Here is a 22,932-nt window from a genome sequence, read left to right on the forward strand (position 1 = left end):
ACTCTTCAGCGGGTCAGTGTGGACTTGTTGGGAATCTAATCTAATGTTAATGCTATGATATTATGATTACTCTTCACTAAAGGATTCTTTACAACAGGATTATTAATTAGCCCTTTTTCATTGAAATTCCCTGGTTCATTCCTCAATGTACTCAAGAATTTGTTCTATATACATAACATGGTATAAATTACATTTACCCAGTCTCTGTGTGTTATCCACATTACATGCATCTCTACTTTCTTGGTTTACACTTTCAGTGTTAGGGTTGTGGTCTATAAACAACTTGCACCAAGTATTCTAGCCCCTTTCCGTATCCTAGTTCTACACAAACTGATTATCATTCTTGGACTTTAGAACAAAGAAATTAAGGACATCTCTCGCAACGGTACGACTTTTCTGTTTAATTAGCAGTACAACACCATTTATTCCCTGAGTCCTGTCTTTTAATTCCTTTTAATTATTATCCCCCCCCTCCCACACCTACCACTGTCCTGCACTTGAATGGTTTCCTGTATCACTTGGCACATCTGTGGGAAAGCCTTCGCTTTTGGCGTTATAGGCTGTAGAACTGTTGGACAATAGTAAAGTCTGAGGCTCCTCTACTGTTACTTTCCCATCCCCCTACCTGCTTCACTCATAGACACACATCCTTGTGTCCCTGACCACTGATCAAATCAGATGAGACTAACCTAAGGATGAGACTGCCTTTTGGAAAAAAGTAAATTTTGGTAACTTACCCCCACACTGTCTCAGCTCAACCACCAGCTCAAAAACATGAACTGTAATTTCACAGTGTGCATAGTTGTGGTTGCTATAGTTGGCCTAGTATCCAGGAACTCCCACATGTTGCAGCTATGACAGATCACCTGTCTTGCCAACTTTATTGTGTTAATTAAGTTATGTTTTAACTTTTTCAGTGAATTTATAGCTCCTTTCCTTGTCTAACTCTGCTCACTCACTCAACTCTTGGTTTCATCCTCAGTACCAACCAGCATTGCTAATAAACCTTTGCATTTCTAAACTTTGATAAATAATAAGTCACCTCTATTGAAGTAGAAACTTCAGTTTAAGCTTGTCAGTATGTTAACTAGTTAGAAGTGTAGTCAAAGAGCTTGTTTTGTAAAGTTTGACCATGGGACATGGGCATCGGTGGCTAGGTTAGCAATTATTACCCATTCCAACTGAGTTAAGAGTCAACCACATTTCTGTGAGCCTGGAGTCACATGTACGCCAGACCAGGTAAAGAAGGCAGATTCCATGCTATAAATGACCTTAGTGAGCTAGATGGGTTTTTAAAACAATCCACAATGATTACATGGTCACCATTAAGCTAACTTTTCAATTTCTTTTTCTTTATTGAATTTAAATTTCACTATCTTTCATGATCCCAGCTTGGGGTTCTGGGTTACTAGCCAAATAACATTACTACTGTACTACCAACTCCTCTAGTATATTCCTCTTTAACTTCTTGTAAACAGTAACAAATCTGTTTTAAGCAGTGTTTATTTATTTACTAAATCCAAACACAAATAAGAGTTTAAAGCAAGATTAACTTTTAAAATTCCCTAACTTACCCAATTCCTGGTTTTACACTCTATGCAGACCTTTGAATTTCATTTTCATTTTTAAACAGTGTAAATTTACAGTGAAGAAGAGGATGCATGTCAAGAAAATTTGAATGACAGTAACATCTTTAAACATTTGTACGGATCCAAATGTTTTTGTTCATCAACTTGTATATTCAATTTATAAAGTTATTAGTATGCTGGCAAAATACTGAAACAATATTATTTAAGAAAATCCACTGCAGAAACTATGCAGGGTTCTTTTATCACCATGAGACATTCTTTAGCTAAAGATAACTGTTTTCCTTCTCATTCAGATACAATCAGGGTCTTCAGAATCTTTCAATTCTCATGTTGTTGGGAAACCAAAAGGAAACAAAAAATTACATTCAATTGTTAACCAGAGTGCTCTATCGTCTCCATAAAGAAGGATATAGCACAAGAGATTTCCAGAAATGGACAAGAAATGCATTAATTCAAGCTCTTTGCAGCCTAACTATATCTAGTCAGGTATGATTTTCTTTAACCACTGTTTTCCAGGATGATACTAATCCTTCAGAGTGCCACATGTATTATTGCAATATTTTTCACATTTTACAGTAATTATTGTCAGAAGGGCAAGCAACACAATGTCATGCAACTATTATTCCAGCAGTTTAATATTTGACATTAAAATATCTATTGCCTTAACTTGCATTACACAACTTATGATGGAAGCTAAATGCATGTTGATGAGTTGTAAGTGCTCCTCCCGAATCATATTTCCAGCTTCTTGTCACCTGTTTAACTATTTATCCACTCTTAAACCAAATACAAAATGCTGTGCTTCATCTCTATTGTCAGTATTGGTTTTGTTGCTTGGATTTGCCTTAAGAGTTCTCTTTAACTGAAAAAGAAAGGCACTGTGAGTAAAAGCATAAGCCATTCATTTGTTGATGATAAAAGTCCAATGATATTATCTAATACATAATGAGCAAGAAAATAACCAAGTCAAGAGTTCAGGTAATTAAAGACGAAAAAGATTACTTGAGAAGGAGGAAAATGATTATTTGGATGTGAATACTTTGCATCCATCTTCACAAAAGTTGAGAACAATTATGACATTGTAGATCGGGAGGAGGATGGAATAAACAGAGTGAGAGGAAATATTAAGGACTTTAGCATGTTTGTAAGTAGATAAACACCAGACCTGAGCAAAATGCATCACAGAAATAAGGTAGGAAATAGCAGACTTTTCCATCATTCTCAATCCTGTCAGGCATGTCCCAGAGGACTGGAAGTAAGGCTAGAGACCAGACTAACATCTGTCAGATGTTTGGAAAATGTTCTGAGGGATGCTACAAATTGTCATTTACAAAGACTGTGATTAAACATGGGTAGTGTGCTTGAATTTATTTAGGGATCGCTATATCTAACTAATGTGTTTAAATTTTTGATTTGGCAACAAGAGGGCTAATAAAGAAAATGTATTCATAGCCTGCATGGAGTTTTGCAAGGTTTCTGACAAGGTTCCAAATGTCAGACTAGTCAGAGCAGTAAAAGCCTCTGGAATCTCAGAGAAAATGACAAATTGGATCCAAAATTTGTGTCAAGTGGCAGCAAGTTAAGGTCAGCAGGTGTTTGTGACTGGAACACTATTCTCATTGAGGTTCTGAAGACTTAAGCATCAGACCTAAAATAAACAATAGTAACTTCACGTATTACACAGTAGGTAGGGCAAGTGCTATTAGATCAATGACATTTCATCAGAACAGGGAAATGCTAGAAATGTATGAATGAATAAACTAGGAGGTGAAGCGAAAATTAATAAAAGGAAAAGTCTGTGGTAGAATGGATGACAGAAAGATTACGATCATAACAAATGGGGACAGGAGTAGGCCAATTGGCCTCCGAATTGGCCTGCTCCTCCATTCAATAGGATCACAACTGATCTGACAATCCTCACCTTCACTCTCCTTCCCTTTCTCCAGAGCGCTTGATTCCCCTACTGATCAGGAATCTGTCCCTCTCAGCCTTAAGTGTACACAAGGACTCTTGTCTCCACAGCTCTCTGTGGCAAGGCGTTCCAAAGACACTTAACCCTCTGAGAGAAGAAATTCCTCGTCATCTCAGTCATAAATTGATGCCCTTAATTCTAAGACAATGCCCCCTTGTCTTAGACTTTACATTGAGGGGAAACATCCTCTTTACATTGACCCCGTTGATCCCATTGATCATCCCAGTGATACTTCTCTGTACTGCCTCCGATGAAATATTATCTTAAATAAGGGGACCAGAACTGCCCACAGTATTCCAGATGTAATCTCACCAGCATCTTGTACAGTTGTAATAAGACTACTCTTCTGTTCCAACCTCCTTGGAATAAGGGCTAATTCCATTAGACCTCCTGATCACCTGCTGCACCTACATGTTAGTTTTCATGTTTTGTGCACCAGTGTTCACAAATCTTTTTGCATTGCTGCTTTCTGCAGTTTTTCTCCAATTAAATGATACTCTGTTGTTGTGTTCTTCCTTCCAAAATGAACAACTTCGCATTTTCCAACATTATACTCCATCTGCTAATTTATTGCCCACTACTTACTTAACTGACCAATATCTCTGTGTAGAGTGTTTGTATCCCTCTTGCAACCTGCTTTTCCACCTATTTTTGAGTCATCTAGCGACAGTGCATTCGCTTCCCTTCTCCAAGTTATTAATATATGTTCCAAACAGTTGCAGTCTAAGCATAGATCCCAATAGAATTCTACTGCCACAGGTCACCAGTCTGAAAAAGGAATCCTTGTCCCCACTCACTGTTTGCTGTATTAGACAATCCTCTATCCATGCCAATGTACTATCTCCAATGCTGTGGACTCTTATCATATGACGTAACCTTTTGTGAGTACCTTCTGAAATGTCTTCTGGAAGTCTAAGTACAACAGAAGCAAATATAACAGCAATATTTAAGAGGCATAGTGACAGATACTTGAATAGGCAGGGAATAGAGGGATATGAACCATATCGAGCCAAAATGCTTTTAGTTTACCAAGGTGTCATGTGTCAGAGAATCATGGAGCCACACAGCACGGAAATAGACCTGTCAGTCCAACTCATTCATGCTGACCAGACATCCCAATCAGACCTCTTCCCATTTGCTAGCATTTGACCTATATGCCTTCCTATTCATATACCCATCCTGATACTTTTTAAGTGTTGTAATTGTACCAGCTACCTCCACTTCCTCTGGCAGCTCATTCCATACATGCTCCAATATCTGCGTGAAAAGGTTACTCCCCAGCTCCTTTTTAAATCTTTCTTCTCTCATCTTAAACCTATGTGCTCTAGTTTTGGACACCTCCATCCTTGGAAAAGATCTTTGCTATTTACCCTATCCACTCATCTCCTCAGTCTCTGACACTCCAGGCAAAAAAAATCCCAGCCTATTCATCCTCTCCCTATAGCTCAAACCCTCCTGTCCTGGCAACATTCTTGTCAATCCTTTCTGCACCCTCTCAAGTTTCACAACATCTTTCCTATAGAAGGGAAACCAGAATGGTATGCAGTATTCCAAGAGTAGTCTCACCAATGTGCTGTGTAACCACAACATGAGATCCCAATTTCCATACTCAGTGCATTGACCAATGAAGGCTAGTGTGCCAAATGCCTTCTTCACCACCCTTTCTACCTACAACTCCAATTTCAAGGAACTATGCATCTGCATCCCAAGGTCTTTTTGTTCGACAATACTCCCCAGAACCATTAGATGTAGAAGTCCTGACCTGGTTTGCCTTTTCAAAATCCATAATCTCACATTTATCTAAATTAAACTTCATTTATCGCTCCTTGGTCCATTGGCCATTTGATCAAGGTGCCGTTGTGCTTGAGATAATCTTCTTCACTGCCCATTATACCACCTAAGTTGGTGTTGTCTGCAAACGTACTAACCATTCCTCCTGTATTCACATCAAAATTATTTGTATAAATGACAAAAAGCAGTAGACCCAGCATTGATCCTTGTGGTCAAAGGCTTCCAGTTCAAAAAACATCTGTCCACCATCGCCATCTGTCTCATACCCTCAAGCTAATTTTGTATCCTATTAGTTAGCTCCCCTCGGATCCTGTGTGATCTAACAGCAGCTATCGGATATGTGGAACAGTCCAACTTCCGCAGCTACACTGGCACCACCCCCCACCTTTTTCTCCGCTACATCGATGACTGTATTTGCGATACCTCGTGCTCCCATGAGGAGGTTGAACAGTTCATCCACTTTACTAGCACCTTCTACCCCAACCTCATATTTACCTGGACCGTCTCAGACTCCTCCCTCCCCTTCCTAGACCTCTCCATTTCTATCTCGGGCGATCGACTCAACACAGACATTCTCTATAAACCAACCGACTCCCACAGCTACCTCGATTACACCTCCGCCCACACTGCCCCCTGTAAAAACGCCATCCCATATTCTCAATTCCTTTGCCTCCGCCTCTGCCACATCTGCTCCCAGGAGGACCAATTACAATACTGAACAACCAGATGGCCTCCTTCTTCAAAGACCGCCATTTCCCCTCAGACGTGGTTGACGATGCTCTCCACCGCATCTCCTCCACTTCCCGCTCCTCCGCCCTTGAGCCACGCCCCTCCAATTGCCACCAGACAGAACCCCACTGGTCCTCACCTACCACCCCACCAATCTCCAGATACATCGTATCATCTTTCGTCATTTCCGGGAGACACATTTGGCATGGTCAGTGTGTAGGCGAGTGACGTCACCGGGGGCGGAAGTAGATGCTGCGACGGCAACTCCAGGGGCGGAAGTGGCTGCGGTGAATGCAGAAACGGTGTTGTTCCCGGTGGCTGTGGACCCCGCGGAGGCCGCGAATCTGTCAGCGATGGTCTTCCTGGCGATCATGGAGACGGTTGTCTGGGCGGTGATCATGGAGGTTGCATGTTCAGTGGGGGCGGAAGTGACGTCATGGTTCGCGACGGCGGTTGGTGAAGCGGCCACGTGGTTAATTGCGCCGGAGCGCTTCCGGAGGACGATGGAAGATTCTGGAACAGTTGAGGAATCCGAAGTGTGGGGGTAAGTACATGAAAGTTTTTGGTACTTAACCCTCACCTTAACCTCCTTCCACCTATCGCATTCCCAACGCCCCTCCCCCAAGTCCCTCCTCCCTACCTTTTATCTTAGCCTGCTTGGCACACCCTCCTCATTCCTGAAGAAGGGCTTATGCCCAAAACGTCGATTCTCCTGCTCCTTGAATGCTGCCTGACCTGCTGCGCTTTTCCAGCAACACATTTTTTAGCCAGTCTACCATGTAGACCCTTGTTGAACACCTTGTTGAAGTCCATATAGACAACGTCCAACACTTGGCCTCATCAGTCTTCTCTGTCAAATCTATCGGCACAAGCTTGGTGGGCCGAAAAGCCTCTTCCTGTGATGTACTGTTTTTTTTGTTCTTTGTAATATGTTCTTCTCTATCCACTCTGGTTGAGACTTTCTTGAAAAACTCTGAATGAATTAATCAGACACGACTTCTTTTTCAAGAGGCCATGACAGAAGAGTTGGTAATGCAGCAATGGGGGAGGGGTGTTAGATATAAAGTATTTAGCAGAAAGGTTAGAGAGGAGTTGGGAATATTTTAAACCCAGAGGGTCGTGGGGGGCTGGAACTCAATGTCTGAAAGGTCAGGAACGGCCCAAACCCTCGTGCCATTTTAAACTAAATTACATTTACATTTCGGTAAAATGGATTTGAAGTGCCTTAATGTGTAAGGCTATCGATGAGGAACTGGAAAGTGAAATTTGACTGATTTGCTTTTTCAGATGACATAGGCATGATGATCCAAATAGCCTCATTCTGTGCTGTGCATTTTCTCTTTTTAGTAAGATTGACCTCCTGATAGTCATGTGGCTATCAGGACTTTTTTCCAAGGCTTGTTCTACACTCCATCATCGATTATCATTTCTGTAACTAATCTAATTTATATATGTGGCTTTGGGATCAACTGTTCATCAATGCTAATTTATTAAATGTCAAAGCAAGAATTGGTATTTTCATCCCTGCTTTAAGCAAGGCCTCGATTCCATGTAAACATAGCAATAAGTGCTTTGACCACCTCTCATAATTACATATTGCTAAAGTGAGACAACTGTAGGCCTGCATTCCAGCAACTAAACAAAACTATCTAAAGCAGGAATGTAAAATGAGCAAATAATTATTTTTAAAAAGTAGGAAAGAAATGAAAGTGAATCAGTTTACGTTAATTCTCTTAATTGACCCAAGTCGAACTGTTAATGTGTTTGTTGATTGTAGTTAAACAAATCAGGTTTGGTTTACTGTTGACACATTTACTATAAGCTTGATCTTCTCTTTTTCATTTCAGAGGGAGCTGATGGAAACGGTATCTGTATTGCATGACCTTGTTAATATAACTGATGAGGTACAAAAGCTTTTATCCACTTGACAATCTGCATATTCGATCAGAGAATAATTGTTATCTCCAGTTTATTCTCAAGACTTATGGAACATTGTCCAACGTCACCCCAGCCTCAGTTTATCTATTACTGAAACTCTCAAGCGTGCAGTTATTAACTCTAGACTTGCCTATTCCAGTGCACTCCTGGCTGGTCCCCTACATACTACCTTCTGTAAACCTGAGGTCACCCAAAACTCTGCTGTACCTTCTTAACTCATATTCAAATCTCATTGCACTGTCACCACTGTGCTTGCAGGCCAGTATTGGCTCAGAGTAAAGCAAACTCCTGATTTTAAAATTGTCATCCTGTCTTTCAAATTGTCACCATGACCATGTGCCACTTCTCACCTCTTTAATTCCTACTACCTCTACCACCCTCTGAGACATCCACACTCCTCTAATTGCGTCCCCAGTTTTAATTATGCCACTGTTGGTGAGTTCAGTCATTTAGGCTTCAAGCTCTGCAATACCCTTCCTACACCTCTCTGCTTTTTATTTCACTTTTCTACTTTTAGACTCTCCTTATGTGCCTCAGTGTTTGTGGATTTGTTCCAAAGATGTGATACCATCATAGCCAGTCTGATTCTGTCTTCACCTAACGATGAAGCCTAGTCCCAAAAACTGATTCAGCTACATCATAGATAATACAATTGCTTACCATTTTATCCTTGGAGAAGCCTGCTTTGTAACTGCTACTTTTGACTGTAATGTTTACTGTGCTATTGTGTAGCGCTTTGACTGGCAAATGGAAGTCAGAGGGAGGATTGAGTTAGCCTTTAGAATCATATGATTGGGCTACAGCAATTTGCCTATTGTTAGTTATCTCTTTGCATAATTAATCATTTCATGAAATAATTATATAACATTTGACAACATACTAATATGTTGAAATATTATTCATTATTCTAAAAGACTGTCTAAAATGATAATGTTTATTCTTTGGTTCAGTGATATGTTTTTGTTTTAAAATATTAAAGGTGACTTTGGAAAGTGCACTAGTTGTTACAAGAGCAGTCAAAAACATGATCAAACTATTTACTGAATCCCGAGAGTTCAGAATGTATGAAGAATTGGTGAAGAAAATAGTCTTTGTGGTTTCTGATGTAATGGGTGTGACTGACAACGTCACAGGAACATCGAAGAGTTTGTTATTTGAAGGTTTGAAAGCAACAACTGAATTGTTATTGGTAAGATCTATAGTAAATACAACAAGATTGTTTTGTAGATGTAGACTTGTTGAGAATTACAAAGCAATTGCATTTCCTCATTATTTGTATACTATATTCTCTGAGTAAGTATTTACATAAATTAGATGTTTGAAATGATCTGTCCTCCCATTACAATATTTCCTTTCAGCCAATTGCTGAATTATTGATGTGTTAACATGTGAATGCCTAGTTATTTCATTATTTCTACTCCTCATATACCTTAATGAAACTATATATTTGATCAAACTGGATACATTTTTATTGCTAGGTGATTGGCAGTGTCAACAATTTAATGACTTTTTAAAATTCAACATTACAAGACCATTTTCCTGTGTTGTTTCATCATTAAGTTCATTTCTTGCAAATTAAAGTCATGCTAGCAACAAGAAATTACAAGTTTTAGCAAGTTTGGTTCTCCAGATTCTGACAGTGAAAGTACTGCAGAAAGGAATGATGGAAATATTGAACTTCAGAGTAGATTTCGGAAGTATGTGAAATGTGTTCCAAAAATGTTCAAGGAAATATTAAATAAGCTGAATTGGAAATAATTCTAGACAACTAAAGTGAGAATAAAGACAGCAGAAATCATTGCAATAAAGGTGTTATGTGAAGAATAGTACTTAAGGATGCAGGGATGACATTCACAAAAATATAAGAAATAGGAGCAGGCCTGGGCCATCTGGCCCATCGGGCCAGCTCCACCATTCAATAAGAATGATTCATCTTTTCGTGCATTCAGCTCCACTTATCTACCCACTCACCAGAACCCTTAATTCCTTTACTGTTCAAAATATCTATCTATCTTGGGCTTAAAAACATTCAACAAGAGCCTCAACTGCTTCACTGGCAGAGAATTCCACAGGTTCACAACCCTTTGGGTGAAGACGTTCTTCCTCAACTCAGTCCTAAATCTGGTTCCCCTTATTTTGAGACTATGCCCCCTAGCTCTAGTTTCATCTGCCAGCGGACCTCCCTGCTTCTATCCTATCTATTCCCTTCATAATGTTATGTTTCTATAAGATCCCCCTCATTCTTCTAAATTCCAATGAGTACAGTCCCAGTCTGTTCAATCCCTCCTCTTAAGACAAACTTCTCAATTTCAGAATCAGCCGAGTGAATCTCCTTTGCATCCCCTCCAGTGCTACTAAATTATTTTTCAAATAAGGAGACCAAAACTATAAACAACACTCCAGATGAGGCCTCACCAGTGCCTTATACAATTGCAGCATAACCTCCCTATTTTTAAACTCCATCCCTCTAGCAATGAATAACAACATTCCATTTGCTTTCTTAATTGCCTGCTGCATATGCAAACCAACTTATTGTGATTCATGCACAAGGACACCCAGATACCTCTGCACAGCAGCATGCTGCAAATCTTCACCATTTAAATAATATTCCTTTTACTATTATTCCTACCAAAATGGATGACCTCACATTTACCAACTTTGTATTCCATCTGCCAGACCCTGGCTCACTCGCTTAATGTATCTGTATCCCTCTGCAGACTTTCAGTGTCCTCTGCACCCTTTGTTTTACCCCCCATCTTTGTGTTATCTGCCAAATTTGACACACTAAACTTGGTCTCTAAATAATCTATATAAATTGTAAACAATTACAGTCCCAACACTGATCCTTGAGGCACATCACTAGCCACTGATCACCAACCAGAAAACACCCATTTATCGCCACTCTCTGCTTTCTGTTAGTTAACTGATCTATTATCCATGCTAATGCATTACCCCAACGCCATGCACCTTTTTGTTATTCAGCCGCCTTTTTGCGGTGCCTTGTCAAATGCCTTCTGAAAATCCAGATATTCCACATGCACCGGTTTCCCATTGTCCATCACACTTGTAATGTCCTCAAAGAATTCCAGTAAATGAGTTAAACATGACCTGCCTTTCATGAACCCATGCTGTGTCTGCCCGATGGAACTGTTTCTATCCAGGCCTTCATGATAGTAGTGAGATATAAAATTTGTACAACAATATTGAATCAGACAAACACGGTGTTACTAACAGTAAGATGCCATGGTGAAACCGAGAGGAAGAGGTTACAGAAAGTAATTGCAGCTCATAGAGGATTTTCCTGAGTCAGGCCTTCTCAGAATCTAAGATTCTGACCTAGCCCCTGCCCCCATTTGCATTTTCAGCAATTTTTTGCCGGCATGGGATAAGTACTTGGATTAAAGGTAAATTAAGTTGCCATAGTCTTAGTGGACCGTTGGCTGCTTTTTTATTGGAGACAGACAACTGGAGATGGTTTAATCTGAGGGTCACCACACCTCAGGCAGGGGAGAATTTGAGAAGGAGTATCCTGCATGGTAATCTCAACCAGTGCAGGAATTGAACCCACATTGTTGGTATCATGCTGCAGCGCAAACCAAACATTGAGCCAACTCCATACATATATAGTAAGCGCGCATTCCAAAATATCCATGTCATCTCCATTTTAGGTGATAAAAACCCTCCACAATTTTGACGGACTCTGTCTCATTGTGGAAGCAGGTGTGGTTTAAGACACATCAGAGGTGCCTTGAACAATGGGGAATCCTGCTTTTCAGTGGGGAGCCAAGAAAGCAGCTCCCTGTGTCTGGAATTGTCAGATTGCCAAACCATTTGCTTTGAAATGGGGAAAAGAATTGTTTTTTAGCTTTGGTTATGTTACTTGGAGCTATAAAGGTTGGTTTTCACAACTTAATGAATGCTAAAAGTTTGTGAGAAGATTTGTAGCTCGGGTGCTCGTTGTTGTGGTTCTGCTCACCGAGCTGGGAATTTGTGTTGCAGACATTTCATCCCCTGTCTAGGTGACATCCTCAGTGCTTGGGAGCCTCCTGTGAAGCGCTTCTGTGATATTTCCTCCAGCAATTATAGTGGCTATAAATGCCGGAGGAAACATCACAGAAGCGCTTCACAGGAGGCTGCCAAGCACTGAGGATGTCACCTAGACAAGGGACGAAACATCTGCAACACAAATTCCCAGCTCGGCGAGCAGAACCATTAATGACTGTTAGATTGAGTTTCAAAAGTAGCTGAAACATTTAGCTGTGTCAATACCTGGATGAAAATCTTTAAAATGAATGATTGAAAGGATCACATGACTAGATATAAAGTTTTAAGACTAACAAACAAGCTGATAGTAAGATGATGAAACATTGTTGCAGTCAGCAACTTATCTTCCAAACTATAAAAAGAACTTCAATTTAACACGTACCTCAATCAAAACTCTCCCACCTTATGTGGACAATTCATCTTCCAGAAATCAATCCAAAGCTATTCTCACTCTTTTCCAGTTAAGCAGTTGTGTTCCAGATGTAATTTGATTATACAACTTGGCTTTAAGCAAACCACACTTTATTCTTACTGTATATTAAAATATTAACAAAATATAAGAATAATTGATGTAACTGTATGAGAAAACTTAATGGAATAATAGATTATTTAACTCTTAAACAGCAATTGTTTCAATATAATAACATCCCATAAAAACACCCTTGGCAAAGGCAAATTCAGTAAAATTGATTATCACCCATGCAATGATTCTTCAGTCCAGGAGGAAAGAACCTCAAGACAAAATTCTGTCAGAGGGAGAGAGAACCCAAGCATTTTGCTATAGCAGGGAGAGATGTATGGCAGTTTCCAAACCTCAACAACTACTGAAAGCTAAACATATCCATGGTTCTGTGGGAGCCTCACTCACCTATTCATTCTGCTTCTATTGTTCCAACTTTTACAAAATAATCCAAGGTCTCACAAGCTGTTTATTGTTGGGTCTTGGAACACACCGCTTGGCACTTCTGTCTCAACCTCTCTTCCAAAAAAGAACCAGGACAAAACACACCTCTTAAAGTCATAGTATTGTCACACTCAGCAACCTTTTCCTGTTGGAACTGAATGCCTTTTACTACCTGAACTGATTTTCATTGTGAAGGATGAACCACCATCGCTCTTCTTGCTCTAGTTACTAATCTGCATATATATTATTTAGCACACATTTCCTTCCTTTAACTCTTTGCCTCCACATACTAGTCAATTAACAACACAGTTTATAAAGGTATTGCTATCTTTAGCCCAGTTACGTCTAAAATATAAATGCTATTGAATCACTTTGTGCACTATTTGCTTTGCTTGTATCAGCTGCAAACTTGGAATTTGATTAACTAATCCATGTCCGAGTAATTAATCTGTACACCTATATTTTGTAATACCCTTCATTTATACAGAGTTCCCATCTATAATTCCTTACATCCTATTTTCAATATGTTCATAACTATTCCATTTAATCTATTTCTATGAGTCATCTAAACATTCGGATGTATAATGATAAAGATGGAGGCTGGGAGTGCGGGTTTGAGATGAGTTTCTGGAGGGGAGAGGAGAGGCGAGGAGTGGCATTCATTGACATGGCAGAAAGGTGCTTTGGTGCTGTAACAATTACTTTAGGTGTGGTGGCTTTCTTTTTAGTCTAATTTTAGTTATTTTCTGTCTATGTAACAGTCAGAACACTCAAGATTTTATTGTGTGTAGCATTTAGATGACATGATGAGGAATAGGGAGATTCTATTGACCTTGTACAGAACACCAGTTTTGGCACAGCTGAAGTTGTGTGTCCAGTTCTGGGCACCACACTTTGTACAGAATGTGAAGGGACCTGAGAGAGTGCAGAAAAGACTCACAACTAGCTTCTTGTTTTTGACTGACATTGAATCAATGGACTGAATGGCCTTTTTCTGTGTTAAAGATCTCTGTCTCTAAATGTTCCTTGTTTATGCTCTGAAGTTTAGACTTATTTATTTAAGATCAATAGAGAGAAGCATTTGAAAACATTTTTCTCAAGAAATTTGCTGGATGTTTTGAATTGGAGATTGCCTGTGTTTGGAAGACTGGATTTGAGGGGTCAAATTGCCTATTCTTGTTCTACTACTTTTTCAATCTCTAGGTAGGAAGTTAGAATTTCTAATATTTTAAATTATCAAATCTTTTCAAGGTATTTCCTGTTTTTATCATAATTTGCAATTGAAGAAGGCAAATTCTTTTCTTCACATTTGTCTGTTTTAATTACTACAATGTCCAATAAAAGTTCCTACACTCTTGGCCACAGAGGACTTATTAAAATGTATAATACGTGAATTGGAAATACACTTTATCATGCTAGCTTCTAAAATCTGTAATCATGTCAGCCACAACTAAAGCGGAAACCTGCCAAAATCTGCCAAAGAACTCAAATGAAAGAACTTTAAAACTTTGTATCTTTCAGATGTATGTGGTAATCAACAATCAATCACAGTTTTACATGAACACCAATTTAATGGAGCTTCAGACCACTCAAAACTATGGTTTTCAGAACACTGTTCAAAGCACACAGTCTGTGAAGTTTTACCTTCCTGATCTTCTGGATAAGCAGATTTCTGATGAAAGAAGTAGTTGCATCATAAGTCATCTGACCAGCTTCAAACAGAATCCATACGTATGGGGAATGTCTCCAGTGGAGGTCAGTTGGTATTTTCAAAATCTTTTATGTGCTGTTACTCGTCTACACACCGTATAGTTTATAAAATGTGTAGTGAGTGGTTAGAATAGCTAGAAGTGAACAGTTTCTTTCTCAAATGGTTCAAACTGTAAGGCTTATAATTTGTCATCGAAGGTAAGATTTGAAGTATTTTCATCATTCTGGCCTGTTACAATTGTTTCTGAAGTTACATAGTCAACATGGATGGTCAGAACAAATTCATTCAAATGATTTCCAGATTGAAAGATTAATCACGACAAGATTACTTAATTTGTGTGTCACCACATCCATTATTTTCTGTCACAACAGAAAATGCTGGAAGTCCTCAGCATGTGTCAGAGAGAAACAGAGTTAACATTTCAGGTCTGCAACCTTAGATCAGAACTGAGATATGTTCAAAATCCAATAAGTTTTGAGCATCTTAAAGATGGGGCAAGGAGGCTGGTGTTGGAGCGAAAGGGAATTGCTGTGATCAGATGGTAGGCAGGAGAGATAAAATGAAAACAGGTTTCATGCTACATGGCCAAAGGGAGGGATGAAGTGACTTGCATTAAAAAAATGTTTTGAGGAGGTGCGAATGGGCAGGTCAGTTCTGTAGTGGCACTTAAGTTCAGCATTGATGATTGTTTGGTGAAAACTGCTCTAAGAAGAAGGGGTCAGCATGCCAGAAATCTCAATGAAGAAATATTGTATTGGGATGGAAACTTACATCTCAAGATTAATATCCACAACTAACTAATGAAGAAAATGTTGGCATTAAAGAGTGACAAACCTCCAGAACCTCAGTGTTTTAAAAGAATAAGGTGTGAACATTGTAGTTATCTGAAATGTAATCTTACAAAGGCAGAGTATTGTGAATGTTTTTGATCTGAAATGAAAATAGAACATTTTAGAAATATCTAGCTGGTCTGGAATGATTTGTGGAGGGAGAAACAGGATTAATCTTTCAAATTGATGACCTTCAGACCAACGTCCTGACCTGAAACATGAGCTGTATTTCTTTCGCCACAGATACTACCAGACAGGCTGAGTATTATCTTGCAAAGTTCTCCAGATGTCAGATGCATTTTCTAAGTTTAGAAAATTATGCATGTTACTTGTTATTTAAGAAAGCTGACAAAGGAACCCTAGGGGATTGTGGACAGTTAGCCAAACATCCATGTCAGGAAATAACTGGAGTCTGTAAGTAAGGGTCGCATGACTGAACATCTTGAACATTTTTAGCTGACCATACAGAATCAGCAAAGATTCATAAAGGGAAAGGTCATGTTTAATGAACCTGATTGAATTTCATGACGAGGTGACAAATTGTTGGAATTGGGAATGGACATCCAGAAGATACTCAACAAACTTTGTGAAAAATATATTCTCCAGTATCTGCAGTCCTCACTTTCTCCCAGTTTGTTAGTAATGTGAGGAGACTGGTATCATGTGTGGGAGGATTTGGAAAGTTAGGATGGACAAGGCAAATTGAGCAGAATAACGTTATGGATAATGGTGTCCAGTATATGGTAGGAAGGGACAGAACATAAGAGTGAAAATATCATCAGAGTAGGAATTTAAACTAGCAGAGAGGGAGGAGGGTTTAGGCAAAGGGACATTTCAAAATCCAAAGACTAAACTTGAGGCAATAGTGAAGTATATTAATGTGGGTAAAGACAGATTATGTGAAACAGGAGAAACAAGCTGTGGAGGCTAAACATCATTTGGACTTGGCCAAACAACTTGGTAAAGGTAGTCTAGAAGGTGAATTTATAGGATGTTTTTGAATTAATCAAGGGAAAAGTTGGTTTTGATCCAGTATTGTACAATGATGCAGAATTAATTGATAACATCACAGTAAAACATCCACTGGGAATTCGTGATCATATACAATTTAAATCATACAAAGTTTAAAAATGACATACTCTAATCAGAAGGAAATCTTAAATGTAAGATTAAATAAAGTAATTATATAGGTGTAAGGGAGAGGTAGCAAAAGTTGATTGAGTCTTTGGACTAAAATGGTTGGAAACACTTAAAGAAGCAACTCAAAATACGAGGAACGGCTGAGGATCCTGGGATTGTATTCATTGGAGTTTAGAAGATTAAGGGGAGATCTAATAGAAACTTACAAGATAATACATGGCTTGGAAAGGGTGGACGCTAGGAAATTGTTTCCGTTAGGCGAGGAGACTAGGACCCGTGGACACAGCCTTAGAATTAGAGGGGGGAAATTCAGAACAGAAATGCGGAGACATTTCTTCAGCCAGAGAGTGGTGGGCCTGTGGAATTCATTGCCGCAGAGTGCAGTGGAGGCTGGGACGCTAAATGTCTTCGAGGCAGAGATTGATGTCACAAGGAATTAAGGGCTACGGGGAGAATGCGGGTAAGTGGAGTTGAAATGCCCATCAGCCATGATTGAATGACTGAGTGGACTCGATGGGCCAAATGGCCTTACTTCCACTCCTATGTCTTATAATCTTATGGTCTTAAAATATTAAAACAAATACACTCCATTGAAAGCCAAAACTTCAATGAGAAATATATGTCAATGGCTTATGAAGGAGATTAAGTATAGTATTGGGTTAAAAGAGAGTTTCCCATTACAGTAAAGAACATAGTAGATCTGAGAATTGGCAATGATTTAAAAACCAACAAAGGGGCATTACAAAGTTGAAAAAAGGAACAATGTAGAATATGAGAGTAAAACAACCAATTCTATAAAGCCAGATTGTAAGTAGATAAAAAGGACAAAAATAATTTAAGTAAACTTCAGTTTCTTAGAAGCAGAGACAAGAATGAGAAATGAGAAATGAGAATGAGAAAATTGCAATGACGTTGAACAAATGTTTCATGTCTGTATTCTCAGCAGAGGACAGAAGTTACATACCAAAAATAGACGGTAACCTAGGGGCCAGTGAGATTGAGAAAATTAAGTTAGTTGATACCAGCAGAGAAAAAGTACTGTAGAAACTCAAGTGACTGAAATCTGACAAATCCCCAGCAGTGGAAGGCCTACATTTTAAAAGAAATGGCTGAAGAGATATTAGGTCCATGGGCCACAATTTTCTAAAATCCCATATATTCTGGAAAGGTTTGGAAGTTAGCAAATGTAAAGCCAGTATTCAAGAAAAGAGAGAGAGAAAAAACTGACCAAAGGTCAGTTAGCTTGACATTAGTCATTGAGAAAATGCCAAAGACTATTCTGAAAGAATTCCTAGCAATGCACATGGAAAAGCACAATATGATTAGAACGAGTCAACATGGCCTAATGGAAGGACAATCATATTTTGGTAAATTTATTATTCTTTTTTGAGTATGTGACTGGTTGAGTTGACAAAGGGGTACTAGTACATATCGTATACTGGGACTTCCAAAAAACACAGAAAGCAGAAAATGTAAATAACTTTTAAGTTGCCAGACTGAGCTAGTGAGTGCTGAGGCTTTGTCAGTTTACAATCTATAATGACATAGATAAAGAGCCAGAGAGTAACACATTTCAGTTTTATGGATGTTGCAAGGCTGCATGGGAATGCAATCTGTATGGAAGACTCAAAAAGGCTGAAATGAGTAATTTATCAGGATACTGAGCATCAAGGAAACAAGGGGAATTTAACTTCTGAAGTGTGAGGTTGCTTCCTTTGGTCCTAAGATTAGAAAGTGGAATATTCTTTAATGGGCATCAAACTTGTTAATGGTTTTGTTTCGAGAGACTTGGGTGTATTCATACAAGGAACACAAAAGTTAACATGCAGGTATTACAAGGAAAGTGGAGTAAAAAAATAAAGAATAAACTACAGATAAAGTTTCCTCGATTTGTCCTTGGGATGAGAAGGATGTCTGTTGATGAAGGGCTGAGCGAATTATGTATAGATTTCTGGGCTTTAGAAGCATGAGCAATTATCTCATTGACACAGTCAAGATTATGAGGAGTCACCTTTTTAGAATGCATGGATAATCCTGAAGGACTGAAGTAGACAAATGTCCTCACTCAGTGTTTTGAATCTTTGGTGAAAGTGAGGACTGCAGATGCTGGAGATCAGAGTCAAGATTAGAGTGGTGCTGGAAAAGTACAGCAGGTCAGGCAGCATCCGAGGAGCAGGAAAATCGACATTTCAGGCAAAAGCCCTTCATCAGGAATGAATGTTTTGAATTTTTTGTTGAGAGGATTGTGCCTGTGCATTAGTTGAACATGTTTAAGACTGAGACGAATAGATTTTTGAAGTTTTAGGGAGCTCAAGGATACGGGGTGCATTTGAGAAGCATTCAAAATAGGACCAGGATAAGGCCATTCAGCCCTTTGAGCTCCACAGTATATTATGATCATGACTAATCATCTAACTCAATAGCCTGTTCTCTCTTTACCCCGACATCCTTTGATCCCTCTAGCCCCTCGTGCTATATCCAACTTCTTGAAATCAAACTGTTTCTGTGGTAGAGAATTCCACAGGCTCAGCACTCTCTGGGTGAAGAAATTTCTCCGAATCTCAGTCGTAAATGGTTTACGCTGCGTCCTTGGACTGAGATGAGCTCCCTGGAACCCCGCATGAATACTTCTGCTGCCAAGTTTGAATGGGACACTTGGGAGAAGTTCTGATTTATTTTCTTGTATAGTCACCAGGAAATGTTAGATAAATTAAAAGCGCATCTAATTTCTAGATGACTATTTAACGAACCACTCTAACCCCTCCCCACATCAAATTCCCCACTGGATCTGCCTCTCTACTTCATCATGACCCCGAACCCTCCAGCCCGCTCCAGTCTTTCAAAACCCACTTTGCTCATTGAGTCTCTCCAACCTCCCTGACCTTGAGACTCCACTCTGAGCACACCTCTGATCCACCCATTCAGCTCACTCTGAGGACTGAGTTTGGAAGGATCCTGCACCAAACAATTGACCAGAAAAATTGGTCGAAGACCAGTCAGGTTTTTTTTTTGTCTGGTCAATGTCAAGTAAAGAAGCTCCAAAGCTGATTTGAAAATTTGGCCAATAATTCCACTTGCCTCTCACAGAGTTGGAATGTGAACAGCTCTAACCAGAATTGTGTTTGTCTTGAGTTCTGTTCATCTGTACAAATATATCACATTAATTAAACTTGTGTTCTACATTTTATTTGTTTGGTATTATTGTGATGGTGTCCGAGGCTGTTTATTTCTATCGTACCTTCCTCTTTGTAGATTAATGGTGATGTTGCTGACCTGACTTTGTATAATTGCACAAACAGAAGAAAAATTGAAGTAAAAGGGCTCAAATCACCAATTCTAATTGAGTTTGAAAGGAAGGACACAATTGTAAGTTTAATTAACAATAGAAATATTATTTGTATTCTATAGTTTTAAGTTCCATTATTTTCTGTGACAGGTGATACATGTGGTAACATGGCATCCTCATTCTAAATCCTTCCAGCTTGTTCTGTTGTCCCTCACCCATTGTAAGACCATGAGATGTAGGAGTTGAAGTAGGCCATTCAGCCCATCGAGTCTACCCTGTCATTCAACAAAATCATGGCTGATCTGATAATCCTCAACTCCATTTCCTTGCCTTTTCCTTGTCTAACCTTTGATTCTCTTAATGATTAAAAGTCTGCCTGTCTCAACATTGAAGATACTTAATGATCAACCTCTACAGCATTCAATAGTAAAGAATTCCAGATTCACTACACTCCGTGAGAAGAAATTCGTCATCTCTGTCTTAAATAGCTGCCTCCTTATTCTAAGATTATACTCTAGTTCTGGACTCTCCCATGAGTGGAAACAACCGTTCTACATTTACCCTGTCAAGCCCACTAAGAATCTTGTATGGTTTCAAACAGATCACCTCTGATTCTTCTAAACTCCAGTGAGAACAGGCCCAACCTATTCAATGTCTCCTCATAAAACAGTCACTTCATACCTAAGAGCAATCTAGTGAACCTTCTCTGGACTGCCCCCAATGACAGTACATCTTTCCTTAGAGAAGGACCAAAACTGTTTGACCAGTGCCTTTTATAGTATTAGCAAGACCTTCTTATTTTTATACTCCATTCCCTTTGAAATAAAGACCAATTTCTATTGGCTTTCCATGTCTTCTGGCAGCTATGAGTTTTGCCAGTATGTGATGTAATGTGTAATTTTGGACCCAACCAAGTACCCGGTTGAAATGTGTGAGCCTATATACAGTGGCTGATGGTGGTCTCTTTTACAGAGCAAGATATTAATTCTCAATGATGTGCTGTTCTCACTCCATTTATTCTTTGTAGCCGGGTTCTTTGGATACTTATCATGGGCAGGAACTTCAACTGATTTTAATTTTACCAGTTAATAACTCAGGGCCTATTTGCTGAATCAAAATTTTAGTTTTTCCAGTCTAGCATAATATTACGAGGTAGTCCTCAATCCAGCTGGAATTTTAATTTTTTACATGTATTCTTTTTCTGAATATTTTATCTTCTTGCTTGTGAAGTGAACTCTTTGCTGGTGTATAATTTTACCAGTGTCAAGCACCACCTAATACATGACATAAGCAGCTAAGATTGTTGCTTTCAGGTTGTTTAGTAATGAGTACCACAAATATATCCCTGCTGGAAAAAATACGTGTCCAGCTGGGTTTTTTGAAAGCTGTCAGAAGCAACATCTCTGACCCATTTTCCTATCCCTAACTGAAAGGCATCAGCTATCATAGGTACATTGCTCTTCTCTCTCTCCAGGCCCATGACTCTGAGATCAATCAGAGAAAATCCTGTCCTCACATCACTAACTACTCTTTCAAATTCCTAATCATTTTACCTATGGCCTTATTTCATCTTAATATCTACTGATTTGCTAATTGACGGATACTGAGGGGTGACATTATAGAGGTTTACAAAATAATGAGGGGCACGGATAGGGTAAATAGGCAAAGTCTTTTCCCTGGGGTGGGGGAATCCAGAACTAGAGGGCATAGATTTAGGGTGAGAGGGGAAAGATATAAAAGAGACCTACGGGGCAACTTTTCCACACAGAGGGTAGTACGTGTATGGAATGAGCTGCCAGAGGAAGTGGTGGAGGCTGGTACAATTACAACATTTAAGAGGCATTTGGATGGGTATATGAATAGGAAGGGTTTGGAGGGATATGGGCCGGGTGCTGGTAGGTGGGACTAGATTGGGTTGGGCCGAAGGGTCCGTTTCCATGCTGTACATCTCTATGACTCTATGACATTCTCTCCACTTCTCTCAATGTTCTTGTCTTCCATTAATATTTGTCATCCAAATCATTCCCCAGTATACTCCTCAGCTCTGATGCCACAGTCTAAGGGGCACAACAGGTTCAATTCTTCCTCATCATATCTTATTAGATCACTTTAAACTATTATCCAGCAATATCTGTATCACCAAAACTACTTACTTTCCAAATGTCATCCAGCAGTGTGAAGTTAAGGACTTAAAGAAAAGATTGTGGGAATTTTGTTAAACCACTCTGCCATGCCTCTTCAATCATCACCTTCGACAGTACATATGAAGAGTTCATGGATATTTTTGTTGCATAAAGATTCTCTCATCAGTTTCTGGAGTTTCCCACCCTTCTTGCATTCTGGGACAGAATTCCTAAAAGAAAATGCAACTTTCACTTGAGCTGAATTCGTATCATTTTGTCAATGCTATCTTCTGCAACAAAGAGAGAAAAGCCTGCATTGATGTAATATTTCTGATGACCACCAGATGTCTCAAAGAACTGAACTGTGAATGAAGAGTGTTTGAAGTGTACTCACTATTAGAAATTAGGAAATGCAGCAAACAATTTACATGCAGTGTGTCTGTCGCAAATAACCATGTGATAATGACCAGATAAATTGCTTTGTGTGTTGTTAACTGAGGGATAAATGATGGCCCAGATTCCAGAGGTAACTCCCCAGCTTTTCTTCATGTACACCTGAATGTGTAAGTTAGGAGCAGAGATGAGCCATCCAGCCCCTTGAGGCTGCTGTGCTTTTCAATAAGATCATGGCTGATCTGTTTGAGATTTGTATTCTACATTGCTGATAACCTTTGATTCTTTGCCTAACAAGAATCTATCTACACATGACCTCAAAAACATTCAATGACCTCACTTCTGAGGCAGCAAATTCCAAAAGTTGCACAACCCTCTGTGAAAAAAGATGTTTTTTCATTTCTCTCCTAAAAGGACTGACCCTAATTTTAAAACAGTGCCACCCTAGTTGTGGACTCAACTACAACAGGAAACATCCTTAA

The 22,932-nt window shown here is 39.2% G+C and overlaps 1 protein-coding gene across 1 annotated transcript in view; it reads left to right on the forward strand.

Moving 5' to 3' along the window:
• LOC122550249 (polycystic kidney disease protein 1-like 1) overlaps positions 1-22,932 on the forward strand; it is a 291,308-nt gene that overhangs the window by 181,981 nt on the left and 86,395 nt on the right. Inside the window, exons 33-37 of the mRNA XM_043691004.1 lie at positions 1,883-2,075; positions 7,929-7,985; positions 8,999-9,208; positions 14,489-14,722; positions 19,901-20,014. Coding sequence (XP_043546939.1) covers positions 1,883-2,075; positions 7,929-7,985; positions 8,999-9,208; positions 14,489-14,722; positions 19,901-20,014 — 808 coding nt within the window. The remainder of the gene's footprint in view (positions 1-1,882; positions 2,076-7,928; positions 7,986-8,998; positions 9,209-14,488; positions 14,723-19,900; positions 20,015-22,932) is intronic.

The sequence above is a fragment of the Chiloscyllium plagiosum genome, chromosome 5 (genome assembly GCF_004010195.1).
Source record: "Chiloscyllium plagiosum isolate BGI_BamShark_2017 chromosome 5, ASM401019v2, whole genome shotgun sequence".
Lineage (NCBI taxonomy): Eukaryota > Metazoa > Chordata > Chondrichthyes > Orectolobiformes > Hemiscylliidae > Chiloscyllium > Chiloscyllium plagiosum.